At 46.2% G+C, this 24,668-nt stretch overlaps 1 protein-coding gene across 8 annotated transcripts in view; it reads right to left on the reverse strand.

Moving 5' to 3' along the window:
• The window catches only part of ERI3 (ERI1 exoribonuclease family member 3), a 146,612-nt gene that overhangs the window by 100,964 nt on the left and 20,980 nt on the right, over positions 1 to 24,668 (reverse strand). For all 8 annotated transcript variants that reach the window (XM_062191149.1, XM_062191144.1, XM_062191146.1 and 5 more), the window contains 2 exons: positions 7,814 to 7,930; positions 668 to 727 (listed from right to left, as the gene is read on the reverse strand). In XM_062191149.1, the coding sequence (XP_062047133.1) occupies positions 668 to 727; positions 7,814 to 7,888 (135 nt within the window). In that variant the 5' untranslated portion in view covers positions 7,889 to 7,930. The remainder of the gene's footprint in view (positions 1 to 667; positions 728 to 7,813; positions 7,931 to 24,668) is intronic.

Raw genomic sequence — 24,668 nt, forward strand, 5'->3', positions numbered from 1 at the left:
TTTCCCAGCTCCCTGAGGAGAACATCCGAGAAGTATGGTCTCTGCCAAGGGTTCTAAAGTCTTTAATTTGATTTCCCTCACATAGGCAATTGTTGTAATTATTCTGATTAGGAATCATTACCCAGTGCAGCCTCTGCCCCCCTGACAGGCACAATGCATCCAGCGGCAAGCTGCAGTGGGGCAGGCGGGCCCAGCCACAGCTCCTGGAGGAGCTGACAGCAAACAAAAGACATCGATGGGGAGTTCTGGGTGAGTTAATGAAGTGCTCACATGCCACAGGAAGCCAACACTAAAGCTAAACAAAAACACCTCCAGTCCCCAGGGCTAGTCCCGCCATGCCACAGCTCAGTTCCTCTACTCCCCACACCACCAAGTGCAGGCTGCCCACAGCCAGTCAGCACAGGGCCATGGCCAGGAAGGGGTGGGGCCCCTGGGCTCTGACTCCTGGCAGCGCTCGGACATCTTGTCAGTAACCCTGACGGGAACAGCTGGAGATGACAGATCAATGGTTCAATACTCTCAACAGCATGTCACTGATGTGACAGCAAATGTTATTCTAATCAAGCCATAATCATAGTCAAATTACACGGCTACATCCTCAGGAGGGGAGGGAGAGGAAGGTAGCAGGAAGGGTCACAGGTCAGAAATTAAAGGTCACTCAACCTACCTCCAGTACTTGCTGTAGGCTTGGCTGGCCATCCACCATGGCTTGAATAATCCCGGTGAGCTGAAAGGAAAGAGAAATAGCTGATGGGTAGAAAACCAGGGTACAGGGCCTCAAAGTTCTCCTGAAACATTTCCTTTCTCTTATTTTCCTTCTGCTGTGAATAGCAGCTCTGACCTGGCACTGTTTTTGGCTAAGAATCTTGGGAATACAGACCCAGGACACCACTTGAGTTTCCCCCACAAAATCCCACCCTGAGAGGGGGGCACACATACACGCACACACTGACCACATGGTATATCTCATACCTGTTTCAGCTTTCATTTCGCAAAAACTTTTGTTTTACATGTCGTTTGTAATCAATAGGCTCCTTAACTTCCTACAAGTTGCAGTGCCAAATAAATCTAATGCCAAGCTTCACAGAAGTTCATATAAAACCTGGGGAGTCCACTTAGTTTCCAATTCCACCCCTCCTCTGAGCCCCAGTGCCTAGCATTTCCTCTAACCGTCCACAGTATCAGCAAAGCATATACCTGCGTTCCCAATACCAACCAACCATGCAGGAAAGAGTTACCTCTACTCAAAAAGGAAACTAAGACAAAAAGGCCAACCTCACAGAAACAGGCCTAGAGAATTTCTGATTCACACACCTATGCTCTACCTAGGTCAAGCCTGTGTCCAAATAAGCTTGTGATTTTTGCTTTGTTTTGATTTTAAGTGAAAACATCCCTTAGGCATGTATTAGGGACAGACTGCCTATAAGGATCCAAGGCATGGGGTCCCCACATCCTGGACACCAACTGGAAATAACCATGCCTAACACACCCCCTGGCTACTTCCAGAAGAGTAGTAGCTCAGGTTTGCTTGGAAACTTCTTTTTCATTTTTTAAAGTGGCTGGGGGCGGGGGGTGGGGATTAAAACTCCAATTAAACTATAATTACATTTAATGAATACCAAATACCCAACTCACAGATACCGCTGGCTCTAAGAGGGAAGGTTATTTTCTCATCATGACTTACATGGAATGGTAATACACACCTTTTAGGGAAGAAATTCTCATTTTAAGAACGCAGAGTTCCTCTAGGTGGGTTTCTGTAGTTCATCAAGTCATTATTAGGTGGTATTTTAAGGAAGTGTAAGGACACAGCCACTCTATTTTATATTCCAGAAACTGTTTTTATATTAATCTGTATTTTAATTGGGTAACAGCTGCTGCCTACAGACTTCCCATGGTCTAAAAGGAAAATAAATTAGAAAGATTAACTACACTGTTGTTTCGCAAGGCTTTAACCCACAGCATGCCCGCCCGGCTGGCACTCCACACCCTTTCCTTGCTTGGAAGACCAAAGAACGGCCCAGCAGAGGGAGGGCCTGAGTCAAGGAGAAGACTGGTCTGCTGAGGGCTGGGGAGATGAGGCTGGGTCAGCAGCTTTCATGTTGGAGTACAAAGGACTCTTCCTTCTACTGAGTCAGCAACTATTCTCTGAGCACCTACTGTGTGCTAGTCTCTGTTCTAGAGATCCAGCAGCAAAGAAAAATATGGAGACCCTGCCCCTGTGGAATGTGTGCTCTTCTTGGCAGCCCCCTCAGCCCAACTGGTATCAGGAGCCTGTCTGCCTTCCAGAGCCACAAATAGAGCAGGCAGCTGCCCTTTGCTTTGCCTCGGGCACGTAGGGGCCAAAGGTCAGGAATAGGCTCGTTCCCAATTCCAGGTCTACCACTCAGGTTACTGACTGAAACCCAGGCACCCACCACTTGCCCATCCTGGCCCAGCTTCTCTCCCACCAAGTCCTTCCAGGGCTGAGACACACCCTCAAGCCTGGAGTGGGGCTTAGGGTCAGAACCACCCTAGAAAAGAGGGCCCACAGCCATTCTCCTTGGAAAGAACCAGAATCCAAATGTCTCAGGACTGGTCACAGTTTCCTGGGACAGAGTTAGGTCCACTCCGTCCCCTGGCTCCCACCAATGGTAATTCAGGCTTCAAGACAGTCTTCTTCACCCATGGCACACTTGAATGTTCCCTCCTTACAGACAGGGCAGAGGTCTGCACCTATGTACTCCATAAGCACCTGCCCTGGGCCCAAGGTAGATCACTGAGGTGGGGTAAGAAAAGGAAAAACGGGAGGACCAAAAAGGAAAACTTACGACCCCTCACTGTAGACCAGGCTCACCTCTTCCCACCCTGAGACTGCAAGTGGGCCCTAGCATCTGCAGCTTTCACAAACTCCATTCTGGTGCTTAGAAGGCCTAGATTCATGGATCTGAGAGGAGCCCAGTGAGGTCATCTCCTTCCCTCTCCAGGCTTCCCAGAAAATGGGCATTTTCCATTTGTGGCCCAGCAAGGCACAAACAAGTTGAGTTCCTAAATGATTTGAACTCAACCCCCAGAAACACCGGGGCTTGAGCTACTGGTTCTACTAAAGACAGCCTTCTAGGGGAAGTCCTCTTGCGCCTGTATCAATCCCTTCAAGGATGGAACATCTCTTACCAGATCTGCCAAGTCACGCAATAAAGAGGAGGTGAGATGAAGAAAGTCTCTGTATCTGAGAGCAACAACTTGTAAGATATTCATAACACTTAAATTTTATAAAATTAATTCTGGGAGGTTCTACCTTAGGCCTAACTTAAACCCTCCATACTGAAGTTTACACCTATTCCTACTTGGGTTAATATATGTTTGTAAAAAAGCTTTTCATATCTTCACAATGAAAGGTACTAGAGCAAAGCCAAGTATTATTAAGCTGAGAACCAGGGCTCACAGGCTAAACAGAGCTCAGAGACCTTAACCACTTAAAGCGGGAGAGGTGAGAGGAAGAATTAATGTGTGCTCTGTGGCTCTTTTCACCAAGGGATTACAGATTAACTCCCACTTCTCCAGACTCGGAAACCACAGACGAGGGGCTTTTGACCCTGACTGATAACATGGCTGGTTACTGAGATCCCCTTCCCACCCAAGGGCTTTGTCCAGGAATGAGCCGGCTTCATCATAAATACTAGAAACTGCAGGAAGCAGCCCAGGAAACTCAGTGCCAATAGCAAGTCAGCAACCAGCGCTTTCTCCTTTCACAGTTTATCTCCAACACAATCGTATTCTGACACCAAGACAGTTTGTTGATTACATAAGCACTTGTCTCTGGTGTGCAATCTGATAATCAGACCCACTCTTTCTCCTCAAAGAGACCAATAAATCTCACCCTTTATAAGTACAGGTGCAAGACAAAGCCCTTTACTGGCATTTAGCAAAATGGGCATTTTTTTCTTTTCTTTTTTCATGACAACAACAACAAGACTGCACAGAGTCAGGGACTAGAGATCTGAAGAGATGGTGCAGATTCTAGAGGTCAAGCAGAAAGGGCCTGGGAAGGAATGAAACACACCTCATCTTCTCTGTTAGAACCACGTCCCCAGGCAGACTGTCAAGAACTAAGAAAGGACCACAAGAAGGCTAATAACATGTTCTTCACACATAGCAGTGAGTATCTCTGCATGTGAGTTAAAGACTCACTCAAGGCAGAGTCCTTTCTCCTAGCAGTGAGCCTCTCTTTCCACATATACATGTGCTCATGTATTCACATGTCATATGAACATATGTGCACACACACACACACATACACATGGGCTAGGGTTCTTAGGAACTTATCCATCTGAGAGAAAATCCTGCCAGAAGAGCTGCTCAGCTATGGTCTGCAGGGTTGGGCTGTTCCTACTACTTACTAATCACAGATTCTCTCTGGTTTAGGAATGACCTCTGCCCTGTCCCCAAAGGCAGCCGCTGTCAGGCTGGATGAGGTCTTGGAACAAGAGCCCCATCCTGTGTCCATCTTTTTTCTGAGACACAATTCCAGCTAATATGGACACCTGGCAATATTTAGATAATCTGAGGTTTCCCAAAGAAGACTTTACTTACTCAAAAGAACAAGTTAGCAGTATAGCTGATTTTAGGGGAGATGGGAAATACTTTCTGACAATATGCATTCATTGAAGGAGTCCGTATCAAGTTTATTGGGTACCAGATCCTAATCATGGGGCGGAGATGGATCAGATCTGGTTTTTGCCCTCAAGGAACTCAAGGTCTAGTGGGGACACAGATAAATAAGTACAGAATATTATCTGGTCAATGCAATTTGGGGTAAGAACAATGTAGACTGGGGCTCAGGGAAGGCTGGAGGACAAAGAGGAGTTAGGGGCAGGAGAGTGGGAGCAGAGCACAGGCATAGGGGCCATCATGTGCAAAGACAGACAGGCAAAGGATAGCCTTGGGTGAGAGGACCTAGGAGGGAGATGAAACAAGCAGATATGAGACTAGAGAAAAAAGCAGAGACCAGGACATGGAGAGTTTTGAGCTCTGGAAGCCTGAGGTAAAACAGCAGACCCGGTGCCTGCAGCATAACCATATCTTCACTTCAGATCAGGCTTCATAGCCAGGATCCCAAACTTCCTCCTACCTGCCAAATGACCTGTGAATGTCCCTGGAGAAGCTTTCTAGAAGAAAGACACGTCGTTTCAGCACAGTCTCATCATTCATCCTCCTCTCTCGTCTAAAAAAGCAGCAGCAGCCGCTGTTCCGAAGAAAAATCCCTCTTTTCCCCAAACTGTCGAGCACTCACTACCAGCCAGGGTCGCGCTCCAGCACCACTCCGCCCATTCCCAAACAGCAGCCGCCTTTCCAGAATCTGGGTCTGCTTGTCAAGGCCAGGCAGCCGTGCTTCTCAGAGTTGGGGCCCCCAAGGGGCAGACCACACACAGAGAGGAGGAAGAGAAGGACATGAAGACGTTAGACCTTCAGGTTAGTGGAGGGCTCAGGTAACTGCCTAGGGTAAGGGAAGGCGATTTTTCAAAAGGAGCAGAAGGGACAGACTAGTGCCCACTGGTGGTGCAGGTAATTCCCACGGGAAAGGAGGGTGGAGGGGGAGGGCCAGCAGACAAAGGAGGAACCAAGAACCTCAGTATTTGTCGTTGGAACAACAAAATGCTAAAGAGACTAGGCACCTTGGCAGGTGAGTGCCTGCAACAAAGTCCTACTGGCTGAGGTGGCAAACACTGCAGCGAGTCCAGGAGCGACCCTCGAGACTGCAGGTGGGCTAAGCCGACCTCAGAGCCCCCGGGGCCTCCCAGCAGCGTCAGGCAGGCCCTTCCCCAGTCTCCTCAGAGGGGACTGTTTGGGGACTACTAAAGAATTTTTTCCCCCTATTTCATTCACATATAGGAGGTAAATCTCTAAGTGAAGGTAAAAAGCCTCTAATATACCTCAGCCCACTCTTTTTTAAAAAGATTTAGAAACATGTTTTATCACCTCTGCTACTATTTTTTTTTTTTTAAGATTTTATTTATTTGAAAGGAAGAGTTACAGAGAAAGGTGGGGAGAGAGAGAGAAAGGTCTTCCATCCACTGGTTAACTCCCCAAATAGCCGCAACAGCTGGGGCTAGACTAAGCTGAAGTCAGTAACCAGCAGCTTCTTCCAGGTCTCCCACATGGGTGCAAGGTCCCAAGTTCTTGGGCCATCTTCCACTGCTTTCCCAGGAGAATTAGTAGGGAGCTGGATCAGAAGTGGAGCAGCTGAGACTCAAACCAGTGCAAATATGGGATGCTGGCACTGCAAGTGGCAGCTTAAACCCGTTACACCTCAGCGCCAGCCTTACCACACAGTCTATCTTTTTTTAAAAAAAAAGATTTATTCATTTATTTGAAAGCAGAGTTACAGAGCAAGCGAAGGAAAGAGAAATAGATTCCCCCATCCGCTGGTTCACTCCTGAAATAGCCTCAACCACCGGGGCTGGGCCAGGCAGAAGCCAGGAGCCAGGAGCTTCTTCTGGGTCTCCCACGTGGGTACAGGGGTCCAAGCACTTAGGCCATCTTCTGCTGCTTTTCCAGACCCATTAGCAGGGAGCTAGATTGGAAGTGGAGCAGCCTGGACTCGAACCAGTGCCCATATAGGATGCCAGTGCAGTGGGTTAAGCCTAGGTCTGTGGCTTAACCTGCTTAACCACAATGCTGGCCCCCACACATTCTTTTTTCTTTTTTTAAAAGATTTAGTTATTTATTTAAAAAGCAGAGTTACAGAGGCAGAGGCAGAGGCAGAGATGGAGAGAGAGGTCTCCTGTCCACTGGTTCACTCCCCAAATGGCCGCAATGACCGGAGCTGGGCTGATCCAAAGCCAGGAACCTCGAGCTTCTTCCAGGTCTCCCACGTGGGTGCAGGGACCCAAGGACTTGGGCCATCTTCTACTGCTTTCCCAGGGCATAGCAGAGAGCTGGATTGGAAATGGAGCAGCAAGGACTCGAACCAACGCCCATATGGGATGCTGGCACTGCACGCGGTAGTTTTACCCACTATGCCACAGCACCAGCCCTAACCTCCCCACATTCTTGACCTGCGATTCCACCAGGGCCCAGTGGCCACCACCATGTACAACACGACACAGCATGGAGAAAGCAGCTACAGAAAGCTTCTCCACATTGTCCTGGGGACTCCTCTCCTCTGCCACTGGCTCTTTTAAGCCACCAGCAAACATCAAAATTTCAGTTAGTCCCAGTTTCTCGATCTATAAAATGAAGTCACGACGAACCTGCTCTCAAAATGGCTGAGGACCATACCAGCCAAGAATAAAGACAAACCAGTCTTGGCCAGCCTGTCCTCAAGCTCCACACAGACTGCCACTTTTCAATGATACAGTGTGCTTTCCTCAAATCAGAATGAGCTTCCCATAGAGTCACTTTATAGAGGATCAGCATAATGGTGACAGAAAGCTAAGATAGCCTGAACATAACATTTCCTTCCCAGTGACTGAAATGTGCCCCTCTTGCCAAGGGCCCTTAGGAAATCAAAACTGGAAAGCACTTGAGCCCCAGCAGCACCATCCTGCCATTGGATTCCAAGTGCCCAGACACCAGGCAGGTGGGATTTATAAGAAAGGGGAACTGTTGGGGAGGTTAGGGCACACTGTACCACTATACTCCCTGGGTCCATAATGACTACAGTGGCCCGAGAAGAGTGGCAGACTTCACAAAAAGCCAACTGCTGGGTCCAATGTGCACTTGCCTTAACTGCTAGGAAGACCTAAGCTCTACCTAAATGGCTTGTATAGAGAACCAGAGACCCCAAAGCTCCTCTCCCAGAGCCCTTGCTGCCTTCCTGCAGGGTTCTTACCTCTGTACAGAAGGGGGTAAGCTGTGGATGGACTACGGGCTGGACATACATGTGAAAGGTAGACTCAATCTCCATGGTTCGGCCATTCAGCTTCAGGATAGGGAATTCAATGATTTCCTGTAATGTCACAGACATAGAAAAAGAATAAATTACTTTAAACAACACATTTCAAATCATAACTGCCAATCAAGAAAGGATGAGTGTTTTGGGTCCTTAGCTCCTGCCAGGCCAAACCCAACACCGAGTGAGATGATGCCAGTAGTTAGAATCCTAACCCTCTCGCTGTAAATATCCTCCCAACTCTCAGGCACTGGGCATAGCCGCCATCCCTGCTCTGTCTGGAAAGGGAAAGGACACTGGTATCATCTTTCCTGGTTTCCCCAACCAGTTTTTTAGCAAAGGCCCACTCACTTGAGTCCCTAAAAATAGGCTCTGCTTCCCCCTGCCCAGGTCACTGTTTTGGAATGAGTCTGCATGTTCATTCACACGGACAACAAGCCATCAGACCCATGCATAGATTTCCTTGTATGAAGTTTAAACACAGTTTCTTCATTAGTTTTTTATATACATACATATAGGTATGTATGTATATGTGTGTGTGTGTGTATGAAGATAATAAAGCCAAAGGGAATGCCAAAGAGAAGGAGAAGAGAGTAAGAGAAATAGGAGCAAGTGCCTCCCACCTTTCACGCAGTACACACTTTCCTTGGCTCCCTCCCTCCCCGCCCAATCACTTAGCCAGCCCTTCCCAGTCCACTGGAACGTAATGGAAGAGAAGGAGGAGGAGTGACAATTTGTTTGGTGTCTCTAAGATTAATTTGTCTCCGTTATTTAATAGAGATGCACAGCACCAAGGTCCTGGTGTGCAAACACGCTTGCAGAACGCTGGCTGTGCAGCAAGCCTCATACATCGCTCCTGGGAAGGGAGGAGCGCACCAGAGGGGGGAGAGGGCAGGAGAGAGCACACGCGCACCAGAGAGAAAAGGGAAAACAAGGAGAGAGAAGAAAAAAAATATTGCTTTTTAATATTCAAAAACAGTTTGCAAAATTTAATCAAAGCAGAGGAAAAGCTAACATTTTTACCACTTTGACATTTTTATTAGCGCTTTCATAAATTTTTAAAACATGAATGGAATTAGTTTACAACACAAAAAAACTGCCCTGAAAACATCTGGAAGAGACAAATAGGAAATAATAAAAAAATAAATAAAAGCAAAAGCCTCCAAGTAGAATTAGCATGTACAAAAGGCCTCCACCACTGCAGAGAGAAGAGGAAGGGCTTTGCCCACTAAGTGGCCCCAGCAGTCAGCTCCAGTGGCAACCCTACCCCACACCCCTGTTCTGGAGAGGACCTTTTCAGTACCACTGCAGCCAAGGCAAACTGGTTCTCTCCAGAGACAGCTGGAGAAGCAACACAGCAGCTAATGATACCTGACTGCGCCTAAGAAATGATGGGATGGGAAACAGGAGAAACAGTCAATCTCCTGGAGGTCCCAGGAAAGCCAGGCATCCTCTCTCCAAAACACACCACCACTGGGCTTGTTTTTAAAGCATCTTGTTCAATTCAGCACATAACACTAGGACTGAAAACCTTATTGCGGCAGTCAGATGTCATGCCAGAGAAATTCAAAGGTTCTAGTTGCCTGGGCTCCTTGGACTGACTCCCAAACATGGGCGTGCCGACAGGAGCTTGCTGCCAGATAGAGGAAGGGCGAATGGCTACAAGGCTGATGAGGCTGGAGGCCCAGGCTGCTGCACAGACCAGGTGATACCTGTCCTCCAGAAGCAAAGAGATGTAGGCAACTATTCTCCAATTCCCTGGGCCTTTTTTTCCCCACAAAGCAGTACAAAGCCAAGTAGTTTGCCCTGAAAAATAAAACTGAACACATCTGGTCCACCTGAAAAATCAGATATCCAAGATATCTGAGAGCCAACTCTGAGGTGTGGTTCATCAGTCAAACTCATCTGACCCCTGAATTCCTGAAAGGTCCTTCTCCCACCAAGTAGACGAAAGGCTTCCCCAACAGAAAGAGCTCCACAGCCTGGCGAGTTTGGCTGCCCTGGTGTCTAAGGAGACAAATACAGCCAGCTCCTCACTAACAATGTTAGCTGGGCCCACAATGAAATTTAACCTGTGACACAACTGTACTTTTCATTTAAACTTTCATTTGGAGAGAAGCAGTGTTTGGAGACCTGCAGTTTGTCCTGCTAATAAAGACAAGTGTTGGGACCTTTAAGAATGCCATTCATCTTTGCCTTTTATTAAATTCAATTTTCTTAAGCCCATGATACATTATGAAATTAGGAGTTGACATTCCTCTGGAAACAAAAATATCTATCAAACATAAATAGAAAAAAACACCCTCTATTACGAAGACTTTATGGCTTAAAGTTGATCTCTTTCCACTTTTTTACAAGCACATGGTTTGTTTCAGATATCTGAAATGTTCTTACAGATCTAGAATTTCATTAGTATTTATTATAAAATAGTATGCACTTCGGCTCCCACTCTAACCAGCACTGAGTCAGCAGCCCCAGCAGACTCTGCCAACTTGGCCTTTGAGTGTCTCCACTGTAGCTCAGTATTCAAACTTTAACTTTCCCGCTGCTCGGGGAAATGGAACCAACTCAGTGCTGCCCTCTCTGAAAGTAAGAATAGGCCAACCTCAGCTCCATGGAAAGAAAGGGCAGACCTCTAAAATGTCTCGAGGCAGGGACCCAAGGCCTATGACATCAGAATGGGCCTATCATGAGCATGCCCCTCAAATGCTGCTGGCCCATCAATCAGGCCTTCTCCCCAAGGCCACTAAGAGGGACTTTCCAGGGCCAATACCTAACCCTGAATTTGCAGGGCTCCTTCCTCACTCAGCAGCATCAGGAGCTGCTGTAACAATGTGTCTGCACACTGGCACATGCATTTGAGTCACTGAGGATGCAAAAGAGGAGCTTCTGACAGAAGACTCTGGCTTCTTACCTTCCCATACTGCCAGCAAGCCCAGAACCTCGAAATACTGGCCCCAACATCCCAGTCACAGAATAGGAGCCCCAGGCCACAGTAAGTTTGCATGGATCTGCAACCAGTGCACCCAGGGCAGGCCAATGACTTCCTTCATAGTTTTTAGCAGAAAATGACCAGAAAAGTGATCCTAACACTACAGGTTGACAGCATCTTCACAAGGATTTCTGAAGATGGGCCAACCTGCCAGTTTCTAGATCCAGCTGCACTGATAATAAAACGATTCCTGCCTCTCCCCTTTTCCCTCATCCAATGTCACTATTCCCCTTGGAGAGGTTTTTGAATGTCTTCTTGCATAACGGTAGCACCAGGAAGGAACCAGCCCTCTTCCCCTCCCCTAATAACAGCTTCACAACATACCCTTGTGTCCATCTGCATTCAAGTAAGCTGCCTGAGAGCCTGCTTTGTACAGGACATCATACAAGATGCAGTCTCTGGCTGGGAGAAGTGCACGGACTAGTGATCAGGAAAGATGTGAATAGTGAACAGTGCACTGTGATAAATACCTTAGTGGAGAGGCATATAACATGTTATGCTTTTCCATTTACAAAAGTATGCTTTCACACACATACATGTTCTTATTTTACCCTTATTAATCCTGAGAGACAGGTCAGATCATCTTCATCATCAGATCATAAACCAATACTATTAAGCACCTACTAGTTACCAGGGAGGGGCTGGGTGTGGTCACAGAAATGAACACAATGAGGCCGGCGCTGCGGCTCAATAGGCTAATCCTCCGCCTTGCAGTGCCGGCACATGGGGTTCTAGTCCCAGTCGGGGCGCTGGATTCTGTCCTGGTTGCCCCTCTTCCAGGCCAGCTCTCTGCTATGGCCCGGGAAGGCAGTGGAGGATGGCCCAAGTGCTTGGGCCCTGCACCCCATGGGAGACCAGGAGAAGCACCTGGCTCCTGGCTTCGGATCAGCGCGGCCACGGCAGCCATTGGAGGGTGAACCAACGGAAAAGGAAGACCTTTCTCTCTGTCTCTCTCTCTCACTGTCCACTCTGCCTGTCAAAAAAAAAAGAACACAATGAGATACTCAACAGTCCAAGCAAAGGGTGGGAAGGAGCTGGCCTTCAACATAAAGACAAAAGGAGAATGGAATCATCTTATTCCTCCCATTTTTGCTTATTATGTGGCACACACTGTGCTAAGTGCTCTAGGAAAGATCTCATTTAATCCTCCTAACAATTTAAGAGGCAGAAATTATCATTATCTCTATTTCACAAATAAACTAAAGCCCAAGGAAGTGAAAGCACTGGCTCACAGTTACATTGCTAACATACAGAGCTGGGACGCCAAATGGGGGAAATGAGACTTCCTGTGAGTAGGACTAGCAGCTTTCAAATTCTGATGGATCAAAAAAGTCTTCCCTTAGTCCAGAAGACTGTTCTGTAGATAACTGTCCGCTAGTCCCTAAAAACAGAGGCTGTTCTCAAAGTAGAAGAGCAGCAAGTGTAGACTTCGGAGTCTTGGAGGTTTGCTACTGCAAAGCCTCCGTTGGGGCTACAGTTAACACATGACCTAGGCGATGTGCTCAGGGAGGGCAGAAGTCAGAAGAAGTCTGTGGTTTGCATCTCTAGCACCGGGCTCAGTTCTGTCACACAGTCCTTACTCTCTCAACTACTGTGTAAATATAGGAACGGGCAGAAAAGTGGAAGAGCAAAGTTAAATGCCCAGCTCTGAGAAAACACTGCTTTCACAGAACTCTCCACATTATCAGAGATGAAATGATCTACCTAAGATGACAAAGCTGGTAGGCAAGAGAGCCAGGATTCAAACCCAAGCATGTAACACTCCAAAGCACTTTCTACTATATCTACATTCTCATTCCTAAATAGTTTCTTCCCTCAATTGCTAACAAATTTTACCTAGAATAACCAACTGTCCTGTTTCCCTGGAACAAGACACTTTCAGGCTAAATCTGGTTATCCTACATCATTATGAACAGAGTACCATAAACCCAAAACACTGATCTGCTATGGGGAATAGGACTGGCCACAACTTGACAATTAAGAACAAAAGCCTCAAAATTTGAATTTGTCAAAATATGCAAGGTTCCACGCATACTGTTCCCACCATCTCTCTCTCAATAAACTGCTGGTTGCAATTTCTATTCTTTCTTTCTTTTTTTAGAGGAGAGAAGACAGAGAAATAAAAAGGAAGTGTTAAACAAAACTTATGTTCATTTGCCTTTTTAAGAGAGTTGAAGTAGAGGTTTTAAATCTAGCTGCTTTCCTATTGCTCAACTAGGAACCTCAGTGATTGCCCTGATAAACTGAGAACAAAACTGCAAGATTATTTCAAATGGAATTTCACACCCACAATTGGTAGATACAAAAAATAAATGTGTATGTTGCTTCCAGGGTATTCAAATCCGCTTCATCGAAAGTGTCTACAGCGATACAATTATAGCTGAAGATAGAACACCACCAACAAAAAGGATTTTTAAGCAGAAAGGACAGAGGTGACACTGAGAGTTCAAAAGTACAGTATTCTAGCTCTTTTTCCAAAGCATAGATTCTCTTCTACCTGAACTATTTCCATGGTCCTACCTGAAATAAGGGAATATGCAGATCATTTTTCATGGCTACTCCTTCTCAATCTGGCATTCCCTCAATTCAGAAACAGTGGCAACCAATCTATCCCTTCCTTCCATCCTACAAAAAAAATTCCCACAAGCAGTGTTCCTGTACTCAAAGGGTTGATAAAATTAAAAAATAATATTATACCACAAGATAGAGAAACAAACATGCAGAATTTTTTATATACTTGGTTCTGGATGCAAGTCCCATGCAAAGGTAGGCCCTTTCTCCAAAGATTCAAGGAGCCTCCTAGTCTCAGGGAAGAAGGGAAGTTAGATGAGAGAAGCGAGGACTATATTGGGCAATGGAGCACGGTCTGCTTAACAGTTTCTCCCTTGGAAAGAAAAAAAAAAAAAAAAACACGGACATTTTATGCACAAGGAGCTTATTTCTTAAACAAACACTCGTGGTTTTGATTTACACCACAGCCTGCTCCTAAATAATTTATGGCGGGTTAAATTTATTGCCGAGCCCTGCCTGGCTGCAAATTCGAATTGCCAAATAATTAGATTTTAGGGCAAAGCTTATAAATTACCCGTCGATTTGTCCGGACTTGTTTGTCAGTTGCTTTGTGCTTCAGGTCATCTTTGGCATTTGGCTGTTTGGGTTTTAATTGCTGATTTACACTTTGACAGATGAGAGCTAATGCTCTAAGTTTCAGGACAAGGAAGGGTAAAAAAATAAATAAATAAAAATAAGAGCTTTATAAAGACTGATTTTTCACTTTCATGTCCCCCTTCATGCATCCTCGTAGACCCCAAAGCAATTAAAATGTAGAAAAGAGGCCAAAAATAGACACTGCTATTCTTTACTCGAGGTGGGTGGGGGTGCAGAGTAAATCATAATTTATCTTTACTGAAATCTGAATTTTCCAAAAATAAACAAAAATAGAACCAATAAATGAAAAGGGGCCAAAAGCCTCAGAAACCATTTCCTCACTCAGGGGTATACACTCCTGTGTCCACCTCCATATGAGCATCAACCTCAGCTCCAACGCTTTTACATACACCATTGTGGGTAAGCAGATACTGGTGGCCTCTGGGAAGCTGACCCTTCAGGAAAGCAAACAACGAAATGATTTCTTAGTAGCTACCTGTATACAAATAGTTGTAACAAAATTAATTTAAACAAATCTCAGGTTGTGTGCAGGAGAGGACTTCTGGAGGCAGTAGCACTAAGAGAAGGCCTGGAAGTAGAGAGGTGGTGCCAAGGCCGACTCCCCCTTGCAGTGAAAGAAAAACAGTCTCTGGGGAGTGCCCTGGTTAGTCCACTACACTGACAGAGGGCCTGGTGACTCTCTGTGCACCCTGGAGAAACAGGGCCCATCTCCCAGGCACCTGCTGTACCTCAATAGCTTACTATGAGGCCAGGAGTCAGAATAGTACTGATTCTACCATCACAGTTCACACATAACACCATTACATGCCAGGCACTGTTCACACTGACATATATTAATTCATTTTATTCTCCCATCAGTCCTATAAGGCTGAGGCATAAAGAGTACAAGTAACTTGCCCAAGGTCAACTGCTAGAAGGTAGGGGAGACAAGACTCGTAGAGTCCAGTTCTGGAGTCCATGCTCTTAATCACTATGCTGTACCTATTTTTTTTTTTTTAAAGATTTATTTATTTGAGAGGCAAAGTTAGAGAGAGAGAGAGAGAGAGAGAGAGAGAGAGAAAGACACTGAGAGAGGGGTCTTCCATCCACTGGTTCACTCCCCAAATGGCCACAATGGCAGAAGCTGAGCCCATCCAAAGCCAGCAGCCAGGAGCTTCTTCCAGGTCTCCCACGTGGGTACAAGGGCCCAAGGACTTGGGCCAACTTCCACTGCTTTCCCAGGTCATTAGCAGAGATCTGGATCAGAAGTGGAGCTTGGACTCAAACCAGAATCCACATGGGAAGCCAGTGCCACATGCAGAGGCTTAACCAACTACTTCACAGCACCAGTCTCACTATGCTGTATCAATCTCATCACAACAGCCTCTACTTTAGCAACTCTCACTTTGGAGGCCCAAAGTCCACAGTCTGGGAATTCTGTACATGCAGCCAAAGCTTGTTCAGCCAAAGCTTGTTCCCCCTACAAGGTGGGGAAGTCATGTAACTTGCTCAGGATCACGTGATGAATCAGAAGCTTGGTTAGACAAAGACCATTTTTCTAATCAATTCAAATACTGCCCAAAATTAGTAAGAGGTCTTTAGAGGTGAGGTATCCAATCCTAATTTTGGAAGGTGCTTTCAGGAGGACTGAATAGTGTGCTGAACACTCTGGCAGCAGCTGATACCCTGGTCTTGACAGGACTCCTCACGGGAGCAGGCACTGCTATGACAAGACCACTTGCTTTCTAGCCACAGAGATGTACCAATGTGTTCTGTGAAGTTCTGGCATCCAACGTGGAGGTGAACGAGGGAGTAACAGCTGAACAAGGCAGGACCAGGCCCACTCAGTCAGCTTGGCTAGGAGCCCAGAGAAGCTGGCCGGCTGGCTGGGCTTCTGGAGGCCTTGATCAGCAATCTCTATCCACAGGCCCAGGAAATGCAGATCTCAGAAGACTGTATCCCCTTGAGGAATTCTGCATATTCCATGTCCTTTCTTCACACCTAACAGCCAGAAACCAGGATGGGGAAGCACTCATGATGGCATAACAACAGATTTAAAGAGCCCAATGAGCAAGTGATGCTCAGAGTGACATCTGCCTACAATGCACTGAATACCTTTCTCACATCTTGGCTCATCTGGGCCCACACCTCTGCAAGCCGCCAGGAATTACACCCCTACAGCACAGATGAGAAAGCAAAGGCACGCCACCACCCAGAACTCACTAGAAATGCAATGTCTGGCCTCCACCCCAGATTTTCTAAATCAGAAGCCCTGTAGGAGGAGCCAGCAATCTTTGTTTTAACAAATCCTGTGGGTGATTCTGATGTTCCCTAAAGTTGGAGAACCACCAGTTCACACAAGAGCAGTGTTTCTCAGACTTCGAATTGCCTGAAGAGCTTGTCAAATTGGGGATTCTGTTTAGCTCTGGAGTAGGACCTGATATTCTACATTTATAACAGACTCCCAGGTGACACAGATACTTCTGGTTCTCTCAATAGCAGAGGTGTGGTCTAGAACATCTATGTGAGCCCTGACCGGGACTAGAACCTGGTGTGCCGGCGCCGCTAGGCGGAGGATTAGCCTGTTGAGCCACGGCGCTGGCAATGTGACTCTTTATCTCAGAGGTAGGGACCGCTGAGAATCACAGCCCAAGGCCCTCAGCTCTACTCTTAGAATAAATCTGTACTGGGCCCACTGGTAAGGCTCTGGGGCAAGCCCTTCATGGAGGCTGGCCACCCCTGGCTCTTGCCACCAGGCATTCATCTTCCCTGATGCCAAGAGCTAGGGGAGAAAAACCGGTCTGTCACATACCAAATCTCACAGAGTATGTTGGCACATCTCTGTCAGGTAGCTAACAAGCAGTGGTCTTGTCATAGCAATGCCTGCTCCCGTTGGGAGCCCTGTCAAGGCGTGGGCATCGGCTGCCTCCAGAATGCTCAGCGCACTACTCTTCCAGGCCTCTAGAAAGCACCTTCCTTCTGTGCACATGAAACCAAAAAGGAGGGTTGGATACCTCTTCTATGAAGACTTCCTACTATAGACAAAAGCCAAAAGTTTATCTAGTCTTACTGCATCTAGTCCTAAGAAAGGTCTAACACTGGGCACCGACGTGGAACAGCATCACAGAAACTCCCGCATATCCTGGGGATTCCTTGCCAATATTATCCACTACCATCACTATGAACTTCCTTTCAGGCTTACCCCAACACTGGTCCTCTCATTGTATTATCTTTCCAATGAAAGGAAACCTCATCAAAATGGTAGTCTCATCCCATTCATCAGTTTCCACCTCACCCATCCCAACAACCTACCAATCCCTCTCGAGTTGATCAACTGTACTTTCAAATGCTGCTGGTGCTTTAAAAATTTTACCTGTAAACATTGCATTTTAGACATGGCAATCTCAAATCATGGCTCTCAGTTCCATCACATTGTTGGAGAGCAAGACTCCAAGTTTTCTAGTCAGTTACCCTATCCACCTAATCATCACTATCTACCTCCCCTAGGCCAATGGCCACGGAGGGCATCAGATAGATCTTGAGGAGTAACTACCTACATTACCATTGAGGAGCTCAACTGTAACAGTTCTCCTTGGCACTGAACTTCAACCCAAAGCACCCCACTTAAGACAATTAGGGATTCCTTGCCAAATCTCTTAGCAACACTGACTCCCAGTGTCCAAGGGAGTTAGGGATTATGTAAGAATATGATCCTCAAATTTGATTCTTTCTAAGCATAAACAAGGGCTACCACATAATGTTTCCCCATCCTACCATCACAAACTTATCCCATCCCACTACCATCCCTCTCAAGTGACACATCCTACTCAGTTTCTCTACACTCATTTTTAACCTTAGAACATCTTCCTCTCCACTTTCATGAATTCTAGCTTGCAACATCTATTTCTGCTTCTCTCTTTTTCCCTTCCATTCCACAATACCTTCAAACTTCCTTTTCTGGCTCACAAACTTGGCTCCAACTGCATGGTGAGTTCTATACATTCCTTTAATTTTGCAACATGGACATCTCCAAATGCCCTCATTTAGTCCCCAGGTCAGCCCTTGGCAGGAATCTCCCCAGGACTAGACAATGAGCCTAGCACCAGAACAGAAGCAGAGCCATTCATGTAACAGGCCTGTTTTACTGTCCACAGGCCTTCCAGATCTCCCCATGGTTAACCACATGCAGGGAATAGGACCCAAACAGCAGCCCACTCCAAGGCACCTCTTCTTCAGAATAAAAACTTCCCTTATGTTTGTCTCTCCTTTCTGATTCTCCCAGCACCTGAGATGGCTTTGCACTTACTATGTACAAATCCCTCTCTGTGCATGCCAGCATGCTCACTCTTCTGCTGCAGACTGCCAACCTGGCAGTGGGGTGGGAGACATATGGAACCATTCTTGCTGCAGGCTTTTAGTCTATGGCTCAATTTTCACAGCTAGAGCTCACAACTCATCACATAAATGTAAAGCTGTGGGGGCTCTTTAAGTATGAACACCCAGGATAAGAGGATAAAAAATAATCATCACAATGGCATCTTAATCAAAATGATGCAGGATCCTTTTTCCCAATAAGACACAGAGATGGAGAACTAAAGCTTCTCCCTAATAGCAGTTTCCTCATGTCAAACATCCAGGATCAGCCTACAAAAGTAATGTAAGCAAGAGAGGGGAGAGGAAAAACAAGGCAGAATACAGGCAGGGAGAAGTGAGGTCTATGGACTTGTCTTCACCACTCCTCCAGAGTTCTCACCCCGCCCCCACCAGACCTTCTGCTTTCTTTCTGTGGTTGTGTTCCTGCTGCTGCTGCTGCTGCTGTGCTGCTAAGAGTGCCCTCCACTTCCCTCTGCTCTGGCCAATTTTCTCTTGTCACCTGGACCCTTTTGCCTCATTATTAATCTTTCCACACTTCTCTCAGTGTTATTCAACCAGAGGTTTATCTGTTTGTAGAGTCTAAACCTCCCTCGTCTACTGAAAGTAGGTTCTAGCAGAGCCAAATCCCAACTGGAAGCAGAGCGGTGTTGATGTCCTCCAGCCTCTACCTCCCCCTGGAGACTCAGCAGTCTCAATTGCTACCTTCAGTGACAGCTGAGCTATCAGATTAGCCTGCCTCAGTTCATGTATTCCCACTCTGACCCTCACCCTTTTTGTCCACACTTTATAGTTAAAATTCTCTTTAGCCTCTTTTAGCCTCCATATTCTCATTTATATCTCAGTCAGACCATCTAGCTTGAATGTGAGAAATACTATATAACTAAAAGAGATAATCCTACCAACAACCTCTCTCTCATTTTCAACATTCCCACAAACAAGCCTGCAATCAAGATCAGTTCTTTCTGAGTTGGGCCAATTCACCCCAGTTTATTCTACGAACCCCTCTTGTATTCCTGCTCTAACCGTTCTGAGAAGCCTCAGGCTGGCTTGGCCCTCCCAGATGTCCTAAATTGCTTATAACAGGAAACCTTTTCCTGCCCTCCCCTACACTGAGAGCAGGGCCAGTCACTCCCATAACATGATGGCAGCCATCAGACTGCTTAGCAGTGGTCAGTTAAGTCTACCCTCAACTATGAGCAGGGGCCATTTCTTGCTTATTTTCATATCGCCAGCATCTAACTAACCCTGAGCCTGAAGTCAATATCCAAAGAGCACAAGAGGCCTTTTCTCTGAAACTAAGGTGCTTACAATGAGGTCCTCCCCACTCCTTTGCTGACTTAGCTGGTTTTGTCATGTCCAACAAAAATTTTCAAAGGCAGTTCAGTGACACTGTTATTTTACAGTCCCTGACTTCATTCACCATTTATCAATGGCTCTATTCTATACAACTCTTCCCCATCACCAAACTTAGCCCAGTGCACAACAAAATCTGTACTCCAGCAGCTGTCTCAGCCCTGAGGAGGCCACAGGGATAATAAGAGGCGAAGGGGGATGACTCTTGATTTGCACTAAATTATGTGGTGATTTCGTTACCAGTGACCCAGTGCTCCCCAAGGAAAGTTTCTGGCCCCACCCCCTCCATGCCATAGCCTAACTACACACCATGGAAGCGTAAAGGTATAAACCCTGAGGAAGGCAGAGAAGCAATCTGAATAGAGCAAATAAACCCACTTTGATCATGCTCCGCAGTGCCAAACACATAAGGCAGTACCATCATGCATCACAGACCCATTGCCTGACATGTATATTTTGGTTCCACATTGCTATGTCTGCTCCAAAGAAAGAGAGGCTCTTCGGCTTCCATGTGAAGTTACAACACAGCCAAGAGCAGGACACAGCAGACACTTGTTCCCATGCAGGGAGTGCCTGAGACAAGCAGAGTCAAGGGGAGGCCAGGCTTGATGAGGGACCACCAGGAAACAGCAGCCTGTGGAGGAAGATGGCTTGGGAGGGGGAGGGGTCAGCACCACATTTATGGAGGCAGGGACAAAAAAGACAAAAGGGCCTAGTGGGCCACTCCATTCCCACCACCATCAGTGGCCACCAATTAAGGAATTCATTTATAGTGACCCTGGAAAAAAAGATGTGTTACAGCAGAGATATAACTAAAAAGAAAGGCAATAATTGGTCTGATAGGCAAGGGAAAAATTATTCCAGGAGTCGGGAGCCTGTGCAAGAACACTTACAGCTCACATAGTCGTCATAACTCAGCCCCCTCAAGCATTTTGTGCTCTGCTTATGGTGTTAACTTTAATGTCTTAACATATAACACAATCCACACTAACAGAAAATACTACACACGCCAGATGAGGCTGAGTTATAGTTGCTGTGGGAAGCATAACTTTGAATTTCCTGATTTTGGTGCATTTAATCTCAACCATAATGTTACATTAACGTCGGTTTTGCATTTCATTTCCCAGTTTAGAAGAATAGCATCAGTGCCTTCCCCTGTTTGTACAGAAAAAAAGTGTGAGCTGACTAGGGCCACAGGCAGAGGGGCCACAATCCCACAACTGGATTCTCCCCAACCCCTCCCACGGGAGGAGCTGCAACCAGAGCAATCTAAGGGGAGGGAAGGGTGGGTTCCCTCCCCAAGGAACTGCCTCTCTGTCCACTTAAGAGACTACAGCAAACAAGAACCGAGAGAAGCTAAATATGGAGCAAAGAGCAATGGGGTGGGGTGTGTGTCCCTGCCTTTCTCCCTGAAGAGAGCAGAAGGAAAGAAATCAATATAGTTTGATTTGCAGTGATCTTAACCATTTTCCTGTAAAGTTTTCCAAAATGTTTCTCACACAAAAGACTAACGATAATATGTCAGCTCTTGATCTCACTGAAATCTTCCAAATGCCCTCTTCTGTATTATTGCTTCTCTTATGCCACCATCAACCTTCCCCCCACCTTATTCTCCAAAAATAACCCGGCATATGGACAATATTCTATAAAAGAGAAACTCCTTTACTCATAGTTTTAACTCAAAATGCAGATGGAGTCACTTCAAGGTTTTTGTAAAAAGAAAGAGAGAGGGAAAAAAAGCCCCTGTGGACAAAGACAAAACACTAGAAAACCTCAACCCCAAAGGTCATTTCTCTCCAAAGTTATGGGCCCTTGAATACAGATGAGAAGGGAAACAGTAGTCAGGGCTGCTGTGCAGCACAAGGAGAGGACTAACTAGAGCCTGAAGGATAACCAGAGAAAACTCAGGGAGGGACTGCAAGCAACAGCTAGGACACGAGCTCCCCGCAGAGGAGAGATGGGCTGGCCCCTCCCTCCCTGGCATCCAGACAGCTGAGGTTACCTCCTCCCACCCACATGCTGTGGCCTATACTTCATTTTCCTCACTTACATTTGCTTTGGTCTCTTCTGAACACTGAGGTGGTGGGAAAACTTGCCCCAAGGTTAAAGATGCACAATTAAAGATCCCACCAAAGCTTTCAGGCTGCTCCCTAGGCCTCAGGGTCACAACCATCACTCCATACACATCCACTCCAAAATGAGCAATGTGAATTCCTGCTACTGAGGACAAAGGAGCCAAGATTCTCCTAAACCAGATAAAAATCTACTTCTGTATCAGGAAACAATTTCTAAAACAAGAAAGGGAGCTCATTTCTGAAATTCAGGACCTCTAAAATATTTTAAGTCAACTAAATTGCATTTAAGTGAAAAGAATGCTTTCAAATGAAAAAGCATCAAATCTAACCAGTACCTATCATGTTAATCTAAATCAAAACATGCAAAACAATAAAATGACTGTAAAAACCAAAATATGAAACCCTATTACTTGCAAAGTAATCACTCCAGTTTCACCTAGCTGAACAAAGCACAAAATTAAACAGCAAAAATGATGACAAATGGAAAATACTAGATGTTTTACCATGCTTATAACCAACATTGTTACACAAATACAAAAGAGTTCACACCTGTTAGTTTTAACATAGTCCCACTAAGCTGACTTGGGGAGTTCTGAAAACCAGAGGCCGATGACAGAAATGAAGCCCATATCAAACCTCCAAATAATCCCTGGTCTAAAACCCATTTCTGTCTCCTATACACCTGAGGGATGCGACATACCCTAAGAATCAGAAGTGTATTATGGGCGCTGGCGCTGTGGCGCAGCAGGTTAAAGCCGCAGCCTGCAGCGCCGGCATCCCACATGGGCACCAGTTCGAGTCCCAGCTGCTCCTCTTCCGATCCAGCTCTCTGTTATGTCCTGGGAAAGCAGTAGAAGATGGCCCAACTCCTTGGGTCCCTGCACCCACATAGAGGACCCAGAGGAGGCTTCTGGCTTTGGATCAGCTCAGCTCTGGCTGTTGCGGTCACTTGGGGAGTGAACCATCAGAATGGAAGACACTCCACCCTCAACCCAGGCTCTACCTCTCCCTGTAACTCTTTCAAATAAATAAAATAATTCCTTAAAAAAAATTAAAAAAAAAATAAGATGCACAGGGCTGACACTGTGGCATAACGGGTTGTGCTGCTGTGACACCAGCATCCCATATGGATGCCAGTTCAGGTCCTGCTGGCAGACTAGGAAGGCAGCGGAGTATGGCCCAGGTCCTTGGTCCCCCGCACTCAAGTGTGAGACCAGGATGAAACACCTGACTCCTGGCTTCAACCTGGCACAGCCCTGGCTATTGCAGCTATTCGGGAGTGAATCGGCAGATGAAGTATCTATCTTTCCCTTTCTCTTTCTGTGACTCTGCCTTTCACATAAATAAATCTTTATTTATTTATTTATTTATTTATTTATTTATTTATTTATTTTGACAGGCAGAGTGGACAGTGAGAGAGACAGAGAGAAAGGTCTTCCTTTTTGCCATTGGTTCACCCTCCAATGGCTGTTGTGGCCGGTGTACCGCGCTGATCCGAAGCCAGGAGCCAGGTGCTTTTCCTGGTCTCCCATGGGGTGCAGGGCCCAAGGACTTGGGCCATCCTCCACTGCACTTCCAGGCCACAGCAGAGAGCTGGACTGGAAGAGGGGCAACCAGGACAGAATCCGGCGCCCTGACCGGGACTAGAACCCGGGGTGCCAGCACCGCAGGTGGAGGATTAGCCTATTGAGCCGCGGCGCTAGCCTTTTTTTTTTTTTTTTTTTTTTTTTTTTTTTTTTTTTTTTTTAATGTACTATGCAGAAACCTTGGGTACTGAGAGACCAGGGACTGGTCAGGAGAGGAGCTGGAATGGTTCTCATGATGCAGACCTTACCCATAAAGATTCTGCTGGGGCTGGTATTGTGGTGCAGCTGTTTAAGCAGCCACCTGCAATATCAGTGCACTGGTTCAAGTCCTCACTGCTGATCCAGCTCCCTGCTAAAGCACCTGAGAAGGCAGAAGACAGCTTAACTACTTGGGCCCTGTGACCCACATGAGAGACCTGAATGGAGTTCCAGGTTCCTGGCTTTGGCCATAGTAGCCATGTGGGGCACAAATCAGCAGATGGAAAATCTCTCTCTCTCTCCCTCTCTCTCTCTCTCTCGCTCTTGCTCTTGCTCTGCCTTTCAAAAATAAGCAAATAAACCTTAAAAAAAAAATCTGTTGTGTGAACAGTCGAGCTGAGAGAGTTCCAAGGAAAGCCAATCCAACTTGCAAATCATACTGTCATCCCAAATCTCTATCTTTCCTGCCTCCACTTATATTCATCTCTTTTTCATCCTTATTAAAATGAAAAACAAGTTATCATCATACTCCTTGGAACTACTCTCCACATGAGGAATTTATTTAGCTTGCACAAGAAACCAATCACCAAAACTATATTCAATTTCTTTTCTTTCTTACTAAGTCCTATACCTGTCCCTGTGATGATTTTTGGTCCGTTCCTCCCCAGATTTTGCACTCCTCTTCCTTTGTTGACCAGAAGATCTCACCAGCACAGAGGCTCTAATGAGAACCTGACTGATGATGATCTCACGGGAAGGATGCTGTCCTATCTGGGACTGACAAGTTCTCCAGTGCATCTTCTAAGCTCTCTCTGAATCCTACCAGGATCCCACTACCCGCAAACCTGAAAGAAGACCAGATTAAAAAAAACAATAAAAGAAAAAAGGTGGGGGGGGGGGGTTAAAGTTGCCACTAACAAGTCTCAAGCTGCCCACCCCTTTTCTGAGGTGAACCAAGGGATGGTCCAACATAGATATCTGGCCCCAAACTCAGCTTCTCACCTGTTGTTCACAGCACTGTGCAGACTTAATGAAGTCAAGATGCATTACATTTATCACTTGCCCTAGAT

The sequence above is a fragment of the Lepus europaeus genome, chromosome 5 (assembly GCF_033115175.1).
Source record: "Lepus europaeus isolate LE1 chromosome 5, mLepTim1.pri, whole genome shotgun sequence".
NCBI lineage: Eukaryota > Metazoa > Chordata > Mammalia > Lagomorpha > Leporidae > Lepus > Lepus europaeus.